Below are 20707 nucleotides of genomic sequence, written 5' to 3'. Positions count from 1 at the left end.
AAAGTAAGATTGCAATTTGCAAATGCACACAGACAGTGGCATGTGAGGTATCAGTAACATCTTGTCTTACATTGACTTAAGAAAAATTCCTAAAAGCTTATTTTAGGGAAAAGGCTACTTCTAATGCTAAGGCTAATGATAGCACTAATTAGCAGCTGCTAATTAGCACTTAGCTAAGGCTAATTCTAAGGTTAATGCTAATGCACTGCCTTGCTTCCTATGTATTGCTATCGTAAGTAACACTTCAAAAGAGCAGAGGAACTCTTACGTTTTTTGAACAATAACAATATTTGTTGTCAATCAGTTGCTAAGACATGAACACGTTTTCTGGTAGCAAAGTGCCACAAAGTAAACATCTGACTTTTACGTTTGCAAAATTTACCAACTGCCACCTTATTGTGGTGGAGGGCTTTGAGTGTCCCAATGATCCTAGGAGCTATGCTCTCTGGGGCTCGGTCATCTGGGAGGGACTCAGAGTGGAGCCGCTGCTCCACATCGAGAGGAGCCAGTTGAGGTGACTCGGGCATCTGGTAAGGATGCCTCCTGGACGCCTCCAAAAAATAAGAGTGAGGTGTTCCGGGAACATCCCACTGGGAGGAGGCCTCAGGGAAGACCCAGGACACGCTGGAGGGACTATGTCTCTCGGCTGGCCTGGGAACGCCTTGGGATTCCCCTGGAGGAGCTGGAAGAAGTGGCTGGGGAGAGGGAAGTCTGGGCCTCCCTTCTGAAGCTGCTGCCCCCGCGACCCGACCCCGGATAAGCGGAAGAGGGAGGGAGGGAGGGAGGGTGGGTGGGTGGGTGGGTGGATGGATGGATGGATGGATGGATGGATGGATGGATGGATGGATGGATGGATGGATGGATGGATGGATGTCAAACACAACAGTTGTAAGTTGGCTGTTTTTATAATCTGGCTATCACAAAGGCCCACAGAGACGTGTTCGCACTGAGCCCGTCACTTTACTTCTCCGCTCTTCCCATCTTCATGCTCAGCATAATGGAAGAAATTTAATGCATCCTGTTCAAAGATCCAATTAGACTAGATTGTTTTTTGTAAGCAGCATAAGATCATAGACTTAAATACCCACAAATCATTTGACGCACCATTTTAGTGCAACAATTAAATGTTTCATGTGTCTTTAAATATATATCAGGCCTCCGAGAGCAAAAGAGCTGCAGGAATTTCACTAAAAGCTCAACTACGGCTCTTTATGGCTCCACTTTCAGTTTACAACGTGTTATTAAAACTGTATTTGATTTTATGTTACCACAAAGCCTCCTTAATGCAGAGAATGCTTCATTTATTTAATGATCATCACACAATATCAGTTTAAAAATAACACACATACACACACACTTTGAGGTAGGACGCATTGAGCCTTTATAGGGGCTTGGAGGACTGTGGAATTATGGGAGATAAAAAAAATGAATCTGAAAGAAATGGATCAAAAAAACAAACTACAATTTAAATTTAAAAACGACAAATTAGCACCATCATAATTTCTGTTTATAAAAGCAGCGAGTGTTCAGAGGAAAGCCTGAAAACAGGCGTTCGACGTCGTCCTTTTCCAACTGCTTTCCCTCAATCTGAACCTGACAGACAGCAAGGAAGGCAGGTGCTAATGTAGGTGTTGTTAAGAGTTGATTTTGTTAAAGAAAGAAATAAACAAATAGGTGAGGAGACTGTTTTGCAGAATGCCAACAGCCAGAGGCAGGAATTAAATCCTCATTAGGCGCTGGCAGCACCACAGCTCTGTTCTTCAAGCTGCGTGCTGTTCATCGTCAACACGGTGCAACTGCATCATATAAAGACATCAGCTGAGGTGGGCTAGATTATTATTTTAGAATATTGTAAGAATTACTTTTGCAAACAGAACTGCACATTTTCAGTTTGCCTTATGAAGTGCTGCTCTCACACTTTAACCCTTTCGTGCATGAATTATGATCCTTTGTGTCAGGATTTTCTTTTCAATTTTTTTATTTTATTTTCTTAAGGCATAAAAAAAGGTAGGGTAAAAATTTAGTAAAATTAAAAAAAAAAAATTTTTTTAGGTGATCAATTGTAATGTTCTCCAAATACAAAGTTCATATTTGAAAAAATACATCAGTGGTATTATTCTTTAGGGGTTATCTGATGTTACAATATTTTTTTTTACCTGCAAGAGTCATCTGCAGTAGAAAGAGGGACCGGGTCGGTTGGCGTGCATTTTTGTCTGTCGGCCATATTGGATTTAACAAAATAATTTCTTGCACTTGCAGCTGATGGCCAGTAGTTGTTAATGTATGTATGATGCATTAGTGTCCACTTGAGTGGTCTGTGTGCATTTATAACATAAAAATCCACAAGAAGCACAAGAAAATGGCTTTTGGACAGCTGTCCACTTCAGTGACCATTATGCATGAAAGGGTTAAAATCCCAGTAAATAAGCAGCTCTGCTTTCCCTCAGAACCAAGTTTTAGCTTTCAGATTTAACGGCCCCAGCACAAAAATCTTCCTACATCTCCGAAGTCTCCTACAGTAAATAAAAGTGTTTATTCGGTTGCAACCATCTCGTTCCATGCAAGATGCCAAATTAAGACACACACAAGAAACTTACCCAATTTCACACAAAGCATATTTATTTTAAGTAACAATTTCAAACCCGAAAAATTGTGAGTACTAAAAGCCGTCACAAGTCAGTACCAGCGTTGATATCACAGAGACATCCCAAAAATAAAACTTATACGTGCAAAACTTTTCATTTAATTTAACATTACCAAATATACATCCACAAGAGGTAATTTATTGGAATCTCTTCAATAATGCATATTTAAAAAATTTGCAAATTGCTGACAGCCAGCAACGAGGCACTGAGTGCACTAAAAAGTTCAACTCAGAAAAGTTGCCTCAGAAGAAAAGAACAAACTGGCCTGTTAATTAATAAAGCTGACATTTTCTCTGTTCCCTCGGACACAAAGTTCAATTATCGTCAGATAAACAAGAGTCCTAACTAGCTTTTGGCTCAGCAGATATGTTGCAAGAACAATTTATTGATTTGCCAACTATTTCCAGCAATAAAAGCCAGGAGTCTGAGACTCAAGGATGAATTTCTGAGGGTGGAAACTGGCTGTTTGTTGGTGTTGTTCTTTAATTCGGACGGTGATTTAATGAACTGCCGAAATCAACAGGGCGGACCGCCCAGTGAGCCATGTGAACATGTGACACAATTATAGATAAGAAAGCATGTGGAGAGGGGTGAGTGTTACATTTACAGCAGCAGCAGCAACTTAGCTACAAGTAAAAGCCGATAAATATTTCAGAAGGAAAGTTACAGAAAAAGCGAGCGCTGGAAAACACCACAAAGCCCCTGACAGCTGCTCGGAGCCGAGGTGGAAATTTCCCTTTCTGTGTTTGATAATAACAAATATAAAGCAGTAATGACGCAATATAAAGGAATTTTTTTTTTTTTGTTGCATAAAAAAATAAATCTTTAAAATCTACAAGATAAAGCACATTGGGGGAATTCATGCACTGTTGCCGGCCGTTCAGGCTGGAGTTAGGCTCAAACCTGCTAAATATTTTAAGAGCACAAAAAACTAGTGGCGTCTTCCCCCTTACTCATTCAGCAGCAATTGGTCTGTGGGAGGGGAAAAACCAGCACCGAAATATTGGAAATTTCCTAAAATATTAATAAAACATATTACAATGCACGTGAAAAAAGCACGAGTGCTGGGAATCTGTGCCAACCGCGTCTAATGATCATGTTTTTGAGGGAAGGAGGTGGGGGGGTGCAACAGCTTGTTTTTGTGTGTTGAGCTCCAGTGTAAATGTTACTCGCTGACACCTGCAGAAGAGCAATTATTACAAGGCTCACAGGCAAAAAAGAAAAAGAAAAAAATCCAGCACTAACCCTCCTCCTTCACTCATAACTAGAGGCTTTCAGCAGAAAACACCGCTCTTTAATAATTTGTGTTTGTGTGTCATGGCGCTGGCTTTGGGCACTTTTGGCTTTTTGATATAGAAAGCTGAGGAGCCAACGAGCGAAACGAGAGTCTTCACTGAAACAGATGTGACACGCTGAGTTCATCAATGAAATAATCAGCTTCAAAGTAACAGATAAAAGCGAGGCAGAAAGACGCAGCCTTTATCAGCAGGATGTCAGTGTCTTACATGCAGTTTTCAAAACCTTTGATTAGTTTGCATGTTTTTATGCCCACTTTTGCCTATTTTTTTTCCTTTCTTAATGCCATTTCTTTCAGTCTATAAAGTTTTGTTTCACGTTTCATCTCTGACAAAATGGATGTAAACTGACCAAAATGTTTGAGATTCTTCACAGAAAAGTGAAAATGACCTTTATGGCACCAAAATACCTCCTTCTGCAGCAGATTTGACCTCCAAGTCGTCAGTGTGAGTCTTTTCGAGGTCTCACAAAAGCTTTTTGGTTTGATTAAGAGTTCCTGTCCCGTTCTCAGCTGGCCTCATCAGAACAGCTGAAGTATCAAGTCGGGTCCCCATTCCATGGCGGTCTGAGCCACGGCGAACACGGCGGCCCCCAGCGTAGCGGAGAGCCCCCACACCGCCATCTTCATCATCCTGTTCCCCTCCCTCTGCAGCGGGCCTGGGGCTGCAGGCAGGGAAGCCTCCAGGCCTGGGTGTCAAAAGGTCACGAGCACAGAACAAGGAGGGCGGGGTCAGATGACGAAACATGCAGGGGTCACGAGGGGTCACAATGTTCAAGGCCAAACCAAAGGAACAGTCCAGGCCACATTTATCGAGTTAAAATCCCTGAAATTAAGTCACCTTTTATGACAGTATCATAATCTTACACTGAAGCATTCATTTATTTGAGTTTTCTTTCCTGTTTTTTTTTGTTTTTTTTTTTTTTTGCTGTTATGCATCATATGACTATGTTTTTTGTCTATCTGAACCACGTTTCTGTTAAATATACAAATAAATCATACATGCAGTCAGGGGTCATACAAAAACCATTAAATGGCCACAAAAACTGTTATGAAATTCTTATTCCTAAACCACAGAGACTGTATGTTTCTGTGTTCTGCAGGGTGAGATTATGCTACTGCATAAAAAAAAGTTTGTTTTACTGAAATCAAAGACCCATTTTTTATCTAGAGTTGCAATAAATGTGGAAAATAATTATTTTAATTATATGACTGGACTGACAACCATAAAAGAGGATCTTGAGGGTGAAAACAGCAGGAGCAGAGAGAACAGGAGAGAAATTTATCACAGAACAAAAGCTAAAGTATTAATAAAAAATAAAAAAGCTTTGTGTTATATGCCCTAAAAACCCTAAAAACAAATTAAGCACATGAATCTGCAGTTATAATGTTCTTAAATATCTGTTTGCTCATAAGGGAAACTGGTTCTCTGTATGTATTAATTAAAAAATATTTAATTTCTTTTTATTATTAAAAAAGTATTTTTGTACTGAATTGAGTTGTATAATATAGTTTAAGTATCACCATGTTCATCAGCAGGAACACTTGGATGTGTTGTATAACCTTTTAATATATAAAAAAAAGAATTTTCACATTAAAATGTATGAATTTATTACGTTTGTCGCACTAGTTTGGGCATAACGCAATAAAATATTAAAAATACAAAAAAATATTACTTGTGAAATTTTTGATTTTTCCTACTCTTACTCTAAATGTATTTTTTTGGTTGTTGGAGAGATGAAATTAAGTTGCGTTTCCTTTCTATTTTTTAAATGTTGCTTATATGCAGTCAAATTTTCTCTGTGAAACAAAGTTTTGCAATATGAACATAATGCAGAATTACATTTGTGTACAGACTCATTTTTTTTTTTTTTTTTTTGCTTTTTTAAGAACATCTCAAACTTACTACTGAGCATTATCAGTATTAATTTTATAAAATAAGTAAAGATAAATTAAATAATGCAACTCAAAGAACACGATAAGCCCCAGGGAGTTTTATTAAGCCTCTAACTGCATTTCTTACACATTTTAGTTTTGTTAATCCTTACTACATTAATTTATACATTACAAAGCTTTCGCTAGTTTTCCACAAATCATGAAGTCCATTTAAAAATTAAGGATTTTTTCCATCTTGGTGTCAGATGTATGTTTTCTTTAACATGCTGTGCAACCAAAAATCTAACAAAAGCTGTTAAGTCTTGCATATTTTAAAATGTCAATCTATTTGATTGAACCGAGTCTGACTTTATCAGGGAGGGTTTGAATAACGTTTCCTAAAGCTTGAGGTTAAAACGTACAAACGTTCTGTTCGCAATCGTGAGATCTACAAGTTGGTTTTCGCCGTTTTTCTGCCTTCTGATTATATTTTGATGAAACTGCAGGGAATTCAATTCCTCAGGTTTGTAATTAAAGCATTCAGCCTGAAGCTGAAGCCACACAATATTTCCGAGTCCGTGTAAATCACTGACAACATGTCAGACGCCGCAGCTCAGATCTTCACAGAACACAAGGGAGTAATGCATCTCTTTGTTCTGTTCTGGCATATTTAAATCTGCACTTGATTGGTCTGATGGGGGTGCTACAACATTTGTTTACATGTTATTGATCGTGCCAGAGGGGAAAGTGTTTACTGCTGCCTTGTTTTGAAGAATTATATCACCTAGGTGGGAAAACCCCCAAAGCTGGGAGCTCTGGAAGGATTTTCTTGGAGGATTTCACAGATAATATTCATTTTTCTCAACCTTCAAAGGCTGTGCAGCAACAATACGTCTATACCCCGTCTCCACACACCAAAAAAAATAAAATAAAATATGTGAGTGCTCTCTATGTGAAGAATAGTAATAAGATTACAGTAACTATTTTTACCATGTCTGGAGGTGGTGGAGCCCTGGGCCCTGTTGAGGCGCTGGAGAACAGAGTCTGGCCTCTGGTGGAGGGTGGAGAGATGAAATGCCTGGAAGCTGCTTATGGACAAGCTGATGCAAGGAAACGAGAGGCAGAGAGAAAGAGAGATGAATGGGAAGGAAGTGTTAGCCATCAATAAGGAAGAAAACTAAAGTCTAGTGACATGAGAAGATGGACTGATGGATAAAGTGATAGATTAAGACAAGTGAGCCAAAGAGGATGAGAGAGAGAGAGGGAGAATTGCTAACTCAGTGCTTCTTGGCCGTGGAAAGCTAATGTATGTTTTGAGCATTTGTATCTTTCAGCATGTCTGTCAAGGTCTTGTGTCACTTCCCGCCCTGAACAATGACTTCAGGCGACACTGAAGGATGCTGACACGCAGAAACACGCTCAGAGTGAGTGGCCCCGCCGGCCTAAAAGGCTTCCCCTTAATAATAAAGAGAGAAAGGCGCTGTGTGGACCAACACCAGGAAATCTATGTGGTGGAGTCGGGATGCGAGTTAGTAGCGCCCCATTTTGGTTACTGAAGGAGCTGCACCGCACTTTCCAGAGTAAATGTTGCTGCTATCCAAAATACGGTTTAGATTTACACATAAACCGAAAAGGCAGTTCTTAGCAAAAATAAATGCACATTTTAAACAGGAGAAACATTTTGGTTGAAACATTTTATAATTCACTCAGATTGACAGGTTCATACTTCACCTGTTTAAATCTAATGTAGCAACAAGCATAAAGAAAATATTAAAAAGTGCACATTTATCGGAGCATGCAATCCAAGCAAAGAATTTTTCTTTCATTTATTAAAAGGTGAAATCTCAGGATTTCCTCAGTTTGTGGCCTGTTTTTTTTTCTATTATATGTTATGGAAATTATACACGTTAATATTTATGATCAAACTCATATTTAGAGATAAAACAGTAATCCTCTTTAGCAAGCAGAGTTTGTTTATGATACTGAAAAGTGTAAATTAGAGCCAAGGTCAATATATCATTTCACTCATGTATTATCATTCCCATAATAAACTTCATATTGTCTTAATTTAGCCCAGAAAAATGCAAATGTAATCTTTTTTAAGCCTATATGTTTTGTCAAGTGGTTAATGGACGGAGTTTAGAGAGCACAGTTCTAGTTAGAGTATTCAGAGAGCCTTACCCTACAGCTACATAAAGACTCACACACTCTTTTACATACTCATATGAAGACTGCAAGGCAATTTGGGGATGAGTGCTTTTAGAATAATTACATTATGTTATCTCATGCGACACTATGCAGACACTCTGTCTGCACAGAAGAAGATTCACTCAGCTTTGCATGAAGATTGCAGGAATGTGGTGAGACAGCAGGAGGCAAAACCCTACCTTCTGATTAAAGTTACACAGGTCAATTAAATATACAAAAGTAAACAAAATTTTACACTCTTCTTCCAAATACTCACAGTATGAAGGCAAAGGATTTAAACAGCAATAGAAAACAAAACTTGTTTCCCCAAAGTGCGCTTCATTTTTCACATTTAGGCAGCAACATATGTTTAATGCTGATTTCTTACTGCTGGTAAGAAATCAGCATTTCTTACCGGACAAAAAATTGATGTATGCAGTCCCAATTTTGGAGCGGCATACGGTAGATGATGTGCAAAAGCCAAATTGAGATACTTTGATTAGAAGAGCAGGTTTTGTTTTATTTTGCTCACGAAGCAAACCTCACGCCTTGCAGGGACAGAGAACCATTAAAGTTAAAGAAGTTCATCAGAACACAAATAATTAAAAGTGAGAAAAGGAACAAAAACACAAAACAGAACCTCCATGCAGAGTAATTTCTAGGAGACTTTACTTCTGTGTGTTCCAGTTTAATTAAGCGGCTATTAAACTGTAGCACCCATAAACATGGATCTGACTGTTGTTGTTTCGCCTAATAAACAGCTTAAACACCAGGGCTAAAGACACGTGCTCTGAGCAGAGTTACCACATTAGCGGCTTTGCTTTCATCCGTCGTCGTAGTCGCCTCACCTCTTGCCAGACTGCAGTGCAGCCCGCTTGGCCAGCAGCGACGGAGGGAACTGCTGGAACAGGTCCTGCGCCTGGCCGATCAGGAGTTCATACGGGAGGTCCTGTGGGATGTGGGAGAGCAGGTGGTGCACCATGGCCATGTCGCACTCGGTTTGCTTCACCTCCTTCTCTCTGTGCAACACAATCTGAAGAAGAGAAACGGGAAAACAAAGACAAACATTTAGAAGTATCTAAATTGAATTAGTTTTATTGTAAATCAACAAGTTTTGGTCTTTTTTTTTTTGCATGGGAAGAGTTTATCCTCTTCAAAAATACTTGTGATGCGTTGTTTTTTTTTGTTTTTTTTTTTAACTGCCCCCCTTTCTTGCTTTCTGTGAAAACAAAACATTTTATTTCAATTATTTAAATTCTGTGTTGGTGGGTCGATTTCTGCTTGCGAACATTTTTCTCAGGATGCGTAACAACGATCAAATTGAAGTCGTTTCACGGGGGAGCAAATATGAACAGCTTTTCACCAAGTAGCAAACTAGCTGTTAAAAAAGTAGCCTAGAGCAAAGAAGGACTAAGTTTATACATCTTATTCTCTTAATTATTCTGGATCACGTGTGATGAGTTGAAAATGAGGCCCTCCAGTTAGAAATACTAAAGAGAACAACAGAGATAACAAACAGGAAAGCAGAGTTACAGGTTTAACTAAGAAGTGCCCTGGAGAAATCCTTTCTGGAAAATAACACCTTTCTACGAGGATATTAGACAATATATATGCAGATAGAAGGGAAATCTTCTGTCACACTATTTTTTTTTAGATTGCAATGTGTATTTGTGTACCACACATGGGTCTAAATATCGAAAACAAAACTCAATTTCACATAAATAAAGTATGTGTTTTGTTTATGATGCATTCCCATATTCAACTTACTACTGCATAAAGATAGTTATGTTTGTGTTACTGAAAGCCTGACCTTCTAGGAATGAAAGTTTGCAAAATACATCCAGTCTTTATGACCACTAGGATCCTATTGGAACAACTTTGCCCCCTTTCAGACTTATTTCAATTCAAGCCTCATGTTGTGATCTGAACTCAGCTTTAGAGGACGAATAAGTAAATTTCTACTTTATTGTCTCAGATACTTCAGAGTCCTTCCTCTATTTAGCTCAAAGAGAGAAAAAAAAAAAAGACAAGCAGATACTGAAACATTCTCAACAGCAACTGTTTCTACTCTGAAAAGTTTAAAAAAGTATTTTAAGAAACAAACTAACCTTAGCGTAAATTATCCAACACACCAACATTCCTGCTTTTAACAGAGCGTAGAGAGCCTCTGTTGAGCAACAAGATGCAAAAATCGAAATGTTTGCATCGTAAAAATAGTCACTTACGCTCGGTTTTTCTTTCATTTAAACGAAAAGTACCAAACTGTCGCTGCAGACAAGGTCGCATGCGAAAGCAGTCGAGCAGTCTTACCGTAGCAGCAAGGTAGATGGGCATCAGAGGATGGGAGGCCAGGAAGAAGTCGTAGAGCCTCAGCGTGTGTCTGAACTCTGACAGGACGTGGCCGAACCACGTGATGAGCCAGGAGAGAGCAAAGATGGTTCCGACCTCCGCTCTGAAACAGACGCCACATAGAGCAGATGAAGACAAGCTGCTCAACAGCACAGGGAAAGAAATTATGTTCATATTTTTTATAACTAGATTTTACATGTGCTCCAAGCGTCTCTTAAACTTAAGCAAAGATTACTTTCAAAAATAAAGTGATCTTTATCACTTATCTCAGTTGTAAAATGAAACCTGATTATTTTCTTTTATTATTTTTTTACATGCAATGACAAATTAGCTGGAATCTTTATATTTAAGGCATTTACTAGTTGGTACATTTTGACAAGTTTAGAAAGTGAAGTTTTTCTAAATTTTCTGAAACCTAAATAAAATGAAGTAGTATATGTAGAGGGTTTTGGTAAATGAAATTGAAAGAATGGGGATGGACAAGAGGCAAGAAGCATGAGCAAAGAACAGCTGGAGAAATGAGATAAAATGGAGGAGAAACACTACAGAACGTGGAAGAGAAACGCATGAGAAGGCAGGAAGAAAGAAGAGGAAGAATGCACTAAAATCAGTGATCCAAACGTTGAAGTAATCTTTTCTTTATCGTCTTGTCTTTTAGTCCAAAGCTGTGCCTTCATTCTTCTGTTTTTTTAGTTCGAGTTTTGTAAGATAGCAAATGCAGCGTCTTGCAGATACACTCAAGCATGCAGATTAAAATACTTCATAGCACAAGTCGCAAACATTTCTAAAACCTGATTCTGACAAAATTCATAAGCAACGTGCAATAGCTGGCTTTATTCCAATAAGCATTATTGGCTGGTTTAATAAACCATAAAGGATCCAAATATTCTCAGTTTTATTTATTTTGCATTTTACTATCTATTCGGGGTTCAAAATTAGTTTAATGATGCAAAGACCTCAGTGAGACAAACAGGCCAGTAAAACCACAACATTTAACTGAAACTCCCCAAATTAGACAACTAATGCATCCTCAGTTATATTTAAAGACTGGCTCTCTGGTTCCCTCTAGTGGCAAGTTAGTCTAAAACAATTCCAATTTTTAAGTGATTTACTTTACCTGATCATAAAGTCGTGTAGTTCTGCATCGACTTGTTCCAATATGGGCATAAGGTAGTTTAAAATGTGTTTGGTGCTGTCCATGGTCGGATCCATAAAATCCCTACAGGAAGGAGAAAAATTAAGGTTTAATTAAAAAAAAATAAAAAAATCTTAATGTTGCAACGACTGTGAAAGCAGGCTAACCTGAGGTGAAAATTGGACAAAGTGTCCAGCATGGCGATGGACATGCGCTCCCCAACCACCAGCAGCAGCGTCACAGCCACGTCATGGTAGCCCTGGTAGTAGTGGAGCTGCGGGTTTCGCTTCAGCACCTCCAGGATGACGTCGATCAGCTGCTCTTGCAGAACGGCTCGCTCTGAGGCTGGCATACCTAAAACACCGCACAGGAATGAAGCATTCACTACATGCAAACACCAGCAGTAAGAAAAAAAAACAAAACCTTTTTTTCTGTTTTTGTTCAAGTTGAGCATATGTCTGGTGACTAAACTGTAATCTCGACATCCAGAGATTATATAAATGCATATGATTCCTTTAATTATTCACCATTAAAGCTGACTAAAAACCCAGAAAGAAGCAAACAAATAAAAAATGAAATGAAAGTAACTCAAATGAGAAACGCATGACAGTGTTCTGAAGGCCGTGCTGTAGTCCCTAGCCTCGCCACCAGGTGGCGCGGCCGTTTGAGGGTGATATATTTTTTCCTTTCATAAGACATTGTTCGAGAAGCTGTACAGAGCAGCAGATGTGGTGTTTGTTAGCGGTTTCGTGGGTTTGTTCAAGTGTGCGTCCATATGAGTGGTAGGTTGCAGTGTATTTATGTTCGAGATATGTTTATATAAGTAGCTTCAACATTCTCTGTTAGACTTTATTTATTTAACATAAGCGAAGGGTGTGCTAAGCTAATTTATATGCTAGTACGGTAACACATAATATGTTTGGTCGCTTTGTTCTACCTTGTTTAATTTTACTTGCAATGCAACATGATTGTAATTTGTAAATGAGTGTATATATTCATGGTAGATTGTAATTTTTATTTATTCATTTGTTGTAGAACCACACACACTAAAACCGCCGATTAAAGAACGGAACCGTCAAACTGCTTCATGATTGCCTCGGGGTCATCTGGGTATCTGATCGGTACACACTCTGCGATCCTCATTCTTATCCTGAACCCTGACGTGCCAATAGCGCCGTAACAATTTGGTCCTTCGAGCCGGAGCGTGGAGATTACAGAGTGGATATGGATTATGACCCCGAGCGAGCTGGTGCACGTCCTCGGAGGGCTGTGCGACCACCAGGATGGCTGGCGGATTATGAGGGATATACACTGCCGTCAAACACTATGTTGGAACAGCTTCACAGTAGAGAGGGATCCGCCGAGGTGACGCCCCTCATACAGACTTCTGGTTTTGTTGGAGCTGTTGGACAGACACCAGTGTTACCCAGCATCCCACATGAGCTTATGACAATTGTGCAGCAATTGCAAGAGGATAATAATCGACTGCAGCTAATGGTTAAAGACATGAGGAGGCAGGTGGATCGTAATGTTGCCACGATGAGATCAACTAGCCTACATTCAGCACAGCAGCCAGATGGTTACATTTCGGCTGATGACACTTGGCTCTCCACACGTCAAACGACGCAGCCCTTTACCCTGAAGCAGGAGCAGCCCAATGTATGCCCCACACAGGATGTAGCTGGAGAGTGGCCACTACCACCACCTCCAATCCTTTTTCCGGGTGACTATCCAGATCTCCAACACCAACAGGTGGCTCCACCTCCTCCACCTCCACCGGCTATCGTACAAGAGCTTAGCCAACGTTTACAAGAGCTACAAGTACAACAACAAACTGCAGCTGCAGTCACCAGAGCTCCTGACTTTCAACCCCGAGTGCCACAGTCCACCCCCTTATCTCACCCACGAGCTGGACCTAGTTTGGACACCAACATGCACTCCCCTACCCACCCATCAGGTCCTGCAATGGCCATAGCTACAAGGGAGAAGACCTACAGAGGACCATTGCCATCAATACCAGAGTTCACAAAGGATGATCCTAGGCAATTCGCCAGATTAAGACTCGCCCTAGAGAATATTCTCCCGGCCGACGCAACAGAGAGGTTCAAATATCAGGTGCTATGTGACCACCTTAAATTTGAAGAAGCTCTTTTAATTGCCGACTCCTACAGTAATTCACTTCGCCCATACTCTGACACGATGGCTTCACTCACTACACATTACGGCCAGCCTCACCAACTGTCTCTTCAGAGAATAGCAGAGCTTATGGATGAGCCCAATATTCGCACAAGTGACACAACAGGATTCAGAAAGTTTGCATTGAGAGTGCGTGCGTTGGTTGGCATGTTAGAGCAACTTGGGGAAGATGGACACATAGAGTTACAATGCGGCTCTCATGTAGCAAGACTCACACGAAAGCTACCCCAAGACATGCGTGCTGCTTTCCGCCGCTACCTCTACCCACAGAAAAGTGGAATACCCTCATTGAGAGACTTTGCAGAGTGGCTGGAGTATGAACTGATCATTCAAGAGGGTGGAGATCGGTCCATCAAGGTGGAAGAGAGACTGAGAGACAGAAATGGCCTCAAAAGAGATAAGAGAACCTCAAGAGGGACTGCTACTGTGTTACATGGCTCAACATACGATGCTGCCCCTCAGAGACCCTTGGCCACAAACCCCTCCCATGCTGAGGTCCAAGGCAAGCCCACAGCTTTTTGTCCTTATTGTAATAACACTCTCCATTTTCTAGATCAATGTTCGAACTTCAGGCTGCTGACAAAGGAGCAGAAGTCCACCTGGATTAAATCCAATAATCGCTGCTGGCGTTGTGGACGACACCACCAGGCAGCTCAGTGTCGACTTAGAGTGCAATGCAACACATGCAAAGGAAAACATCTAGAGGCCCTGCATGAAGTGAATACCAGAGCTGCTCTGCCTACAACACCAATGGAACATGTCAGTGAACTGGGCAGTAAATCATCTACTGATGTGCTCTATCTGGACCGTCGTTCAGGTTGCAACCAAGTGCTTCTGAAGATAAGCAAAGTTTTGCTGCGGAATGGGAAACACACCCTTGAGACGTTTGCCATACTAGATGATGGTTCGGAGAGGACAATTCTTCTCCCAGAGGCCATTCAGAAGCTTCAGCTACAGGGCACCGCAGAGAGTCTTACTTTACGTACAGTAAGGCAAGGACTGAGAACACTGCATGGTGAATCAGTGACAGTCAAAGTCTCCTCTGCCAGTCAACCATCCAAAACATTTACCATCGAGAGAGCCTTCACAGCAGATGATCTAGGTTTGGCTCAACATTCGTACCCAGTGAAAGCACTGCAGCAAAAGTATAGACATTTGAGGAAGCTTCCTTTGCAGTCATTTTCGAATGCTCAGCCGCTCATTTTGATTGGATCAGACTGTCCCCACTTAGTCACCCCCATCCAACCTGTGCGGCTAGGCCCACCTGGCGGTCCAGCTGCAGTCAAAACTAGGCTGGGTTGGGTACTACAAGGACCTGTCCCGTCCCCTCGACACGCTGCACAACCTCAACAATGCCTCTTTCTTTCAGCTGCCTCACCTCAATCAGACCTGTTAAGTCAAGTAGAAAGACTATGGCAACTTGACATCATGCCGTACAGAAGTGAGAAACTAGTGACACGGTCACGGAGGGAAGAGCAAGCTATGAAGCTTCTGGAGGGGAAAACGATCAGACTGAATATTGAAGGTGTGAACCGATATGCAACGCCCCTTCTGCGTGTCAGTGATATGCCTACACTACAAGTATCACCTGTGGCGGTTCTTCCCAGTCTACGTGGCACAGAGAAGCGCCTTCATCGAGATCCAGTGAAGGCTAAAGCTTATCAAGCAGAGATCACCAAGTTAATAGTGACCGGCTATGTGAGAGAAGTAAGTGAAGAGGAGATGAGGGCTTCAAAGGAATCGTGGTTCATTCCCCACCACATGGTGACACATAACGGTAAGAACCGTGTGGTGTTTAATTGCTCATTCACTTACAAAGACCAGAACCTCAACGAGCTACTGTTGCCAGGCCCAAACCTGGGGGCCTCTCTCCTTGGTGTGCTATTACGCTTCAGAGAACACTCCATTGCAATTAGTAGCGACATCAAGGGAATGTTCCACCAGGTGAGACTGCTGCCGGAAGATCAACCACTGCTACGTTTTATCTGGCGTGATCTGCAAAGAGACACCCCTCCCAAAGTGTATGAATGGCAGGTGCTCCCATTCGGAACAACATGCTCTCCTTGCTGCGCCATATACGCACTTCAGAGACATGTCCATGATCACTGTCAGCAGGGAGAGGATGTTTGTGACTCCATTGAGAAGAACTTCTATGTTGATAATTGGTTGCAGAGCTTTTCTTCTCCAGAGGTGGCTAAAGAAGTAGTGGAGAAATTAAGGTCACTATTATCAGAAGCAGGATTTGAGCTCAGGCAGTGGGCCAGCAACACCCCAGATCTCATTGGCCATCTACCAAAGGAGTTAAGGTCGGAAAACAGTGAACAGTGGTTGAATCAAACCAATATGGATCCCCAAGAACCTGCTCTTGGCTTGCGGTGGATGTGCAACTCTGACACTCTACAGTATAAATCCAGGCCCTTGAACCGTAATCCTCCCACTATGAGGAACATCTATCGGGTTCTGGCAAGTCAATACGACCCCCTAGGCTTCCTCGTCCCTTTCACGACAAGGGCCAAAGTACTAGTCCAACGGCTATGGGACAAAAAGCGTGAGTGGGATGATCCACTGTTACCGAGTGATCTGCTTTCTGCATGGACTGAATGGGAAGAGGAGCTGCAACATCTGGACAATGTCAGTTTGCAGCGTTGTTATGTAAGCCCCGAGCTGGACAAAACTGACAGTCAACGTGAGGTGCACATCTTTTGTGATGCATCACAACAGGCATACGGAAGTGTTGCATATCTACGGACGGAAGATCCGGCTGGAAATGTGGAAGTTGCTTTCCTGACCGCACGTTCTAGAGTGGCTCCTAAACGGCAGTTGTCCATGCCACGTCTGGAACTATGTGCAGCTTTAACAGGAGCTCAACTCGCCAGCCTGTTGACCAAAGAGCTCACCCTACCATTATTCAAAGTGGTGTTGTGGACGGACTCCACCACTGTTCTAACATGGATTCAGTCAGATTCCTGCCACTTCAAGGTATTTGTAGGAACTCGAGTTGCTGAAATCCAAGAACTGACAGATAGCTGGGCTTGGCGATATGTGGCAACATCTGACAACCCCGCAGATGATCTAACTAGGGGTAAACGACTGCGAGACCTCACCTGCCAGTCCCGGTGGGCATGTGGACCATCCTTTCTGCAGCTCCCACAGAGTCAGTGGCCGGAGCATCCAATTATACCATGCACCGACTTCGTTGAGGAGCAGCGTAGAGCAGCCACTTGCTTGGTTGTAACTGCTGAACCCTGTCCACTTCCAGATGCACAGAAATTTGCCAGTTTTAATGACCTCTTAAAGGAAGCTGCTAAATGCCTTCAGGGGTCAACTGGTGATAATCTCACAGCAGAGAACTACAAAGAGGCTGAACTTACTCTCCTAAAATCTGCTCAGAGAGACAGTTTCCCAGATGAGATCCAGTGGCTGACCACTGGGAAACCAGTTCATTCATCCAGTCGTTTAGTCACCCTGGCACCGGAATTTGACGAATCACTTCAACTCATCAGAGTAGGTGGCAGACTCAGACAATGCAGCGATTTGGAACCTGCTATCACTCATCCAGTAGTATTAGATCCTAAACATCCTGTTACCAAGCTACTCATTCGGCAGGCTGACAGTGATTTAAAGCACCCTGGAGCAGAGAGATTGTTTGCAGAGTTGAGAAGGAAATATTGGATTCTTAGGGGCCGTGAAGCCATAAGGAGTGAACAGCGCTCCTGCCCTGAGTGCCAGAAATGGAGAGCTCAGCCTGTCAATCCGAAGATGGCAGACCTTCCCCTGGCACGCCTCCGATTGAATCATCCAGCCTTCTTTTCAACAGGAATCGATTGTTTTGGTCCAATTCAAGTGAAAGTTGGTCGGCGAATGGAAAAGCGCTGGGGTCTGCTCTTCAAATGCTTGACAACTCGTGCCGTTCATATTGAGGTGCTGTCTAGCCTCAGTTCTGACTCATTCCTCATGGCATTAAGAAGATTTGTCTCTCGCCGAGGTAAACCAGCTGAGATACTCTGCGATCAAGGAACTAATTTTCGCGGAGGAGAGAAAGAGCTGCAGCAGTCCTTTCATGCTCTTCATCCCTCTTTACAATCCCAATTATCAGAACATCAAATAACGTTTCGATTTAATCCCCCCAGTGCTCCCCACTTTGGAGGATCCTGGGAACGAGAAATCAGATCTATAAAGGCAGCTCTGAAATCTACAATAGGCTCACAGGTTGTTCAGGAGGAAATCCTGCAAACAGTGCTGATCGAGATTGAGGGAATACTCAACTCGAAACCTTTGGGGTACGTATCATCAGATCTAGCCGACCCAGATCCCATTACCCCAAATCTGTTGCTGATGGGGCGGCTAGACCCTTCCCTACCGCAAGTGTTATATCACGACTCAGAGCTCATTGGACAGCGACATTGGAGGACCTGTCAAGTGTTATCAGATCGTTTCTGGACACAGTTCATACGCCACTACCTGCCCACACTGCAGACTCGGTCGAAGTGGCAAAAGGACACTTTTCCTATTCAGATGGGTGCTGTGGTGATGATAGTGGATCCACAACTCCCCAGAGCCTCATGGCCTATAGGAGCGATCAGCAGAGTATTCCCGGGAGCGGATGGCTTGATCCGGTCTGCAGAGGTCAAGGTGAAAGACCGCATGTACATACGGCCAGTGAGCCGCCTTATCCGTCTACCTGCAGTGCCAGAATCAGATGGACAGTGAGCTTTATGCTGCAAACTTGCGGTTGCAAGTTTGGGGGCGGCTGTTCTGAAGGCCGTGCTGTAGTCCCTAGCCTCGCCACCAGGTGGCGCGGCCGTTTGAGGGTGATATATTTTTTCCTTTCATAAGACATTGTTCGAGAAGCTGTACAGAGCAGCAGATGTGGTGTTTGTTAGCGGTTTCGTGGGTTTGTTCAAGTGTGCGTCCATATGAGTGGTAGGTTGCAGTGTATTTATGTTCGAGATATGTTTATATAAGTAGCTTCAACATTCTCTGTTAGACTTTATTTATTTAACATAAGCGAAGGGTGTGCTAAGCTAATTTATATGCTAGTACGGTAACACATAATATGTTTGGTCGCTTTGTTCTACCTTGTTTAATTTTACTTGCAATGCAACATGATTGTAATTTGTAAATGAGTGTATATATTCATGGTAGATTGTAATTTTTATTTATTCATTTGTTGTAGAACCACACACACTAAAACCGCCGATTAAAGAACGGAACCGTCAAACTGCTTCATGATTGCCTCGGGGTCATCTGGGTATCTGATCGGTACACACTCTGCGATCCTCATTCTTATCCTGAACCCTGACGTGCCAATAGCGCCGTAACAGACAGATTTATTTAATAGAATCCAAACACAGTTGTTAAAATTGTCTGGAAAAACGGCACGCCAGAGAAGCATTCCTCCACAGTAATGTGATTGATGGGGTCCAACAAGTACTTTAAGTTCATTAAGCTGTTCCACAAGCTGCTGAAACAGGAGGTGGACATTTCTGAACATACTGCTTCAGCGTTTCAAAAGACGTTTGGAGTTATCTTTTGTTATTATTGCCTTTAATGATAAATTTAGATTCAGGAAAAGAAAAAGAGCTGATACTGCACCTCTGTGCTGGTGATATCATCTTTTCCACACCATTTATTTTTCAGGTAAGATTTACACAAACTTTTAAAAATCAATAAGTTTTTACTCAAAAAGTCTTTGAGACTTGTTAATAGAAGACAATCTCTGTCCTTTAAGTCTTCCAACACTTAAACTTTGCAAATTAATGATTTAACTATCAGACAACCCTCTGCGTTGCTCTAAGTACAAGGGTGAAGCCTGATAAACGTCACAGTGAATTACAGCCTGCTTCTTTTAGTGGAGGTAACACACACACACACCCACACACACACAGACACACAAAAGCACCTTTAGGAAATCGCTTCATGGACCTTCTGACATCCAGGACAACTTGATTGTAGTCCTTGTGATTCTCCCTCACTTCTCGACCTGAAGCAGAAAGAAAGATTACATTAACAAAGAACTTTTTAATCTTTTTTTTTTTTTTACAAATAAAAATCTGAAAGTTGCAAGTTGCATTTGTATTCCATGCCACACTTAAGATTTTTTAAAGGTACATAACGCTTTCCTTACGCTTTATAAATATTAAGTACTTTATGTTGTTGCATCACATTAAATCCAAATAAACTACATATAAGTTAATAGCTTTAACAAAACAAAATGTGTAAAAGTTCAATGGGTTTAAGTATGTTTCCAGAGCGCTGCAATGTCATAGGAATTGTCTATGTTGATTTATGTAGTGATTGTCAAAAAATAAATTATTTTTTTTTGTCATTAAGTGTCATTAAATGTGTTTTTTAGAAGGGAATACTAACCAGGTTTGTGTGGTAGGTTGTACACGTTTATGTTCAGTAATTTAGGCCAGACTTTTCTCCTTAGCTCATCAGTGAGCAGGCCTCTGTTACCGGCTGCAGCTCTCCTCAGCGCCTCAATGTCCACTGGGTCCCTATCAGTTCAGAAGCAAAGAATTGTGTAACTCTCTAAAACAAAGTAAGTTTGATCATAATGAAACAGTGTGAAGCTTTTCTTAATTTTAGATAAAGAAATCTAAAGTATTGTACCACATGTGGCTAAATTATGTAGGATTTCTAAAGGGGGATACAATATTCTATTGCTTAAAGAAGTTAAGGGAATAGCCATCCTATAATAGTTTTTAATATCAAAACCAAATTACATTACAGAGGATAAGATATTCATGCCTCCAACCTTATCAAAGCCTGATGAATGACGGTCATCTTATGTTTCCTTCCACCATCCAATTCTGTAAGAAACGGGAAAAAGGTTTAGTGAGAAAGCAGCAGAGATGTAATTAAAAAAAAGCATAAATGAAAAATAAATAAATAAAACAGCAAACACAGCAATAAAACAGCAAACACAAAAAGAAAATTATAAAGCCATAGTCGAGAAGTCATTATGAACTTCCCATTTCACTCTTTTCCTCTTTTACAACAAATGGCAATGAACAAAAGTCC

At 41.4% G+C, this 20707-nt stretch overlaps 1 protein-coding gene across 3 annotated transcripts in view; it reads right to left on the bottom strand.

The window, feature by feature from the left end:
- LOC103472476 (TBC1 domain family member 20) overlaps nt 1-20707 on the bottom strand; it is a 28204-nt gene that overhangs the window by 6046 nt on the left and 1451 nt on the right. The window contains exons 2-10 of one of the 3 annotated variants that reach the window (XM_008422150.3): nt 20442-20496; nt 20051-20181; nt 19584-19664; nt 11653-11839; nt 11468-11569; nt 10312-10453; nt 8850-9034; nt 6805-6914; nt 2598-4628 (exon numbers count right to left, since the gene is read on the bottom strand). In XM_008422150.3, coding sequence (XP_008420372.1) covers nt 4462-4628; nt 6805-6914; nt 8850-9034; nt 10312-10453; nt 11468-11569; nt 11653-11839; nt 19584-19664; nt 20051-20181; nt 20442-20496 — 1160 coding nt within the window. In that variant the 3' untranslated portion in view covers nt 2598-4461. Of the gene's footprint in view, nt 1-2597; nt 4629-6804; nt 6915-8849; nt 9035-10311; nt 10454-11467; nt 11570-11652; nt 11840-19583; nt 19665-20050; nt 20182-20441; nt 20497-20707 lie in introns of those variants that run through there. The other 2 variants (XR_014089672.1, XM_017307603.2) reach the window with 2 other exon arrangements.

Source organism: Poecilia reticulata, chromosome 11 (genome assembly GCF_904066995.2).
Source record: "Poecilia reticulata chromosome 11, P_reticulata-male-v2, whole genome shotgun sequence".
In the NCBI taxonomy this organism is placed as follows: domain Eukaryota; kingdom Metazoa; phylum Chordata; class Actinopteri; order Cyprinodontiformes; family Poeciliidae; genus Poecilia; species Poecilia reticulata.
Note: the sequence above shows the minus strand (reverse complement) of the source record. Positions and strands in the feature narration are given on the sequence as shown.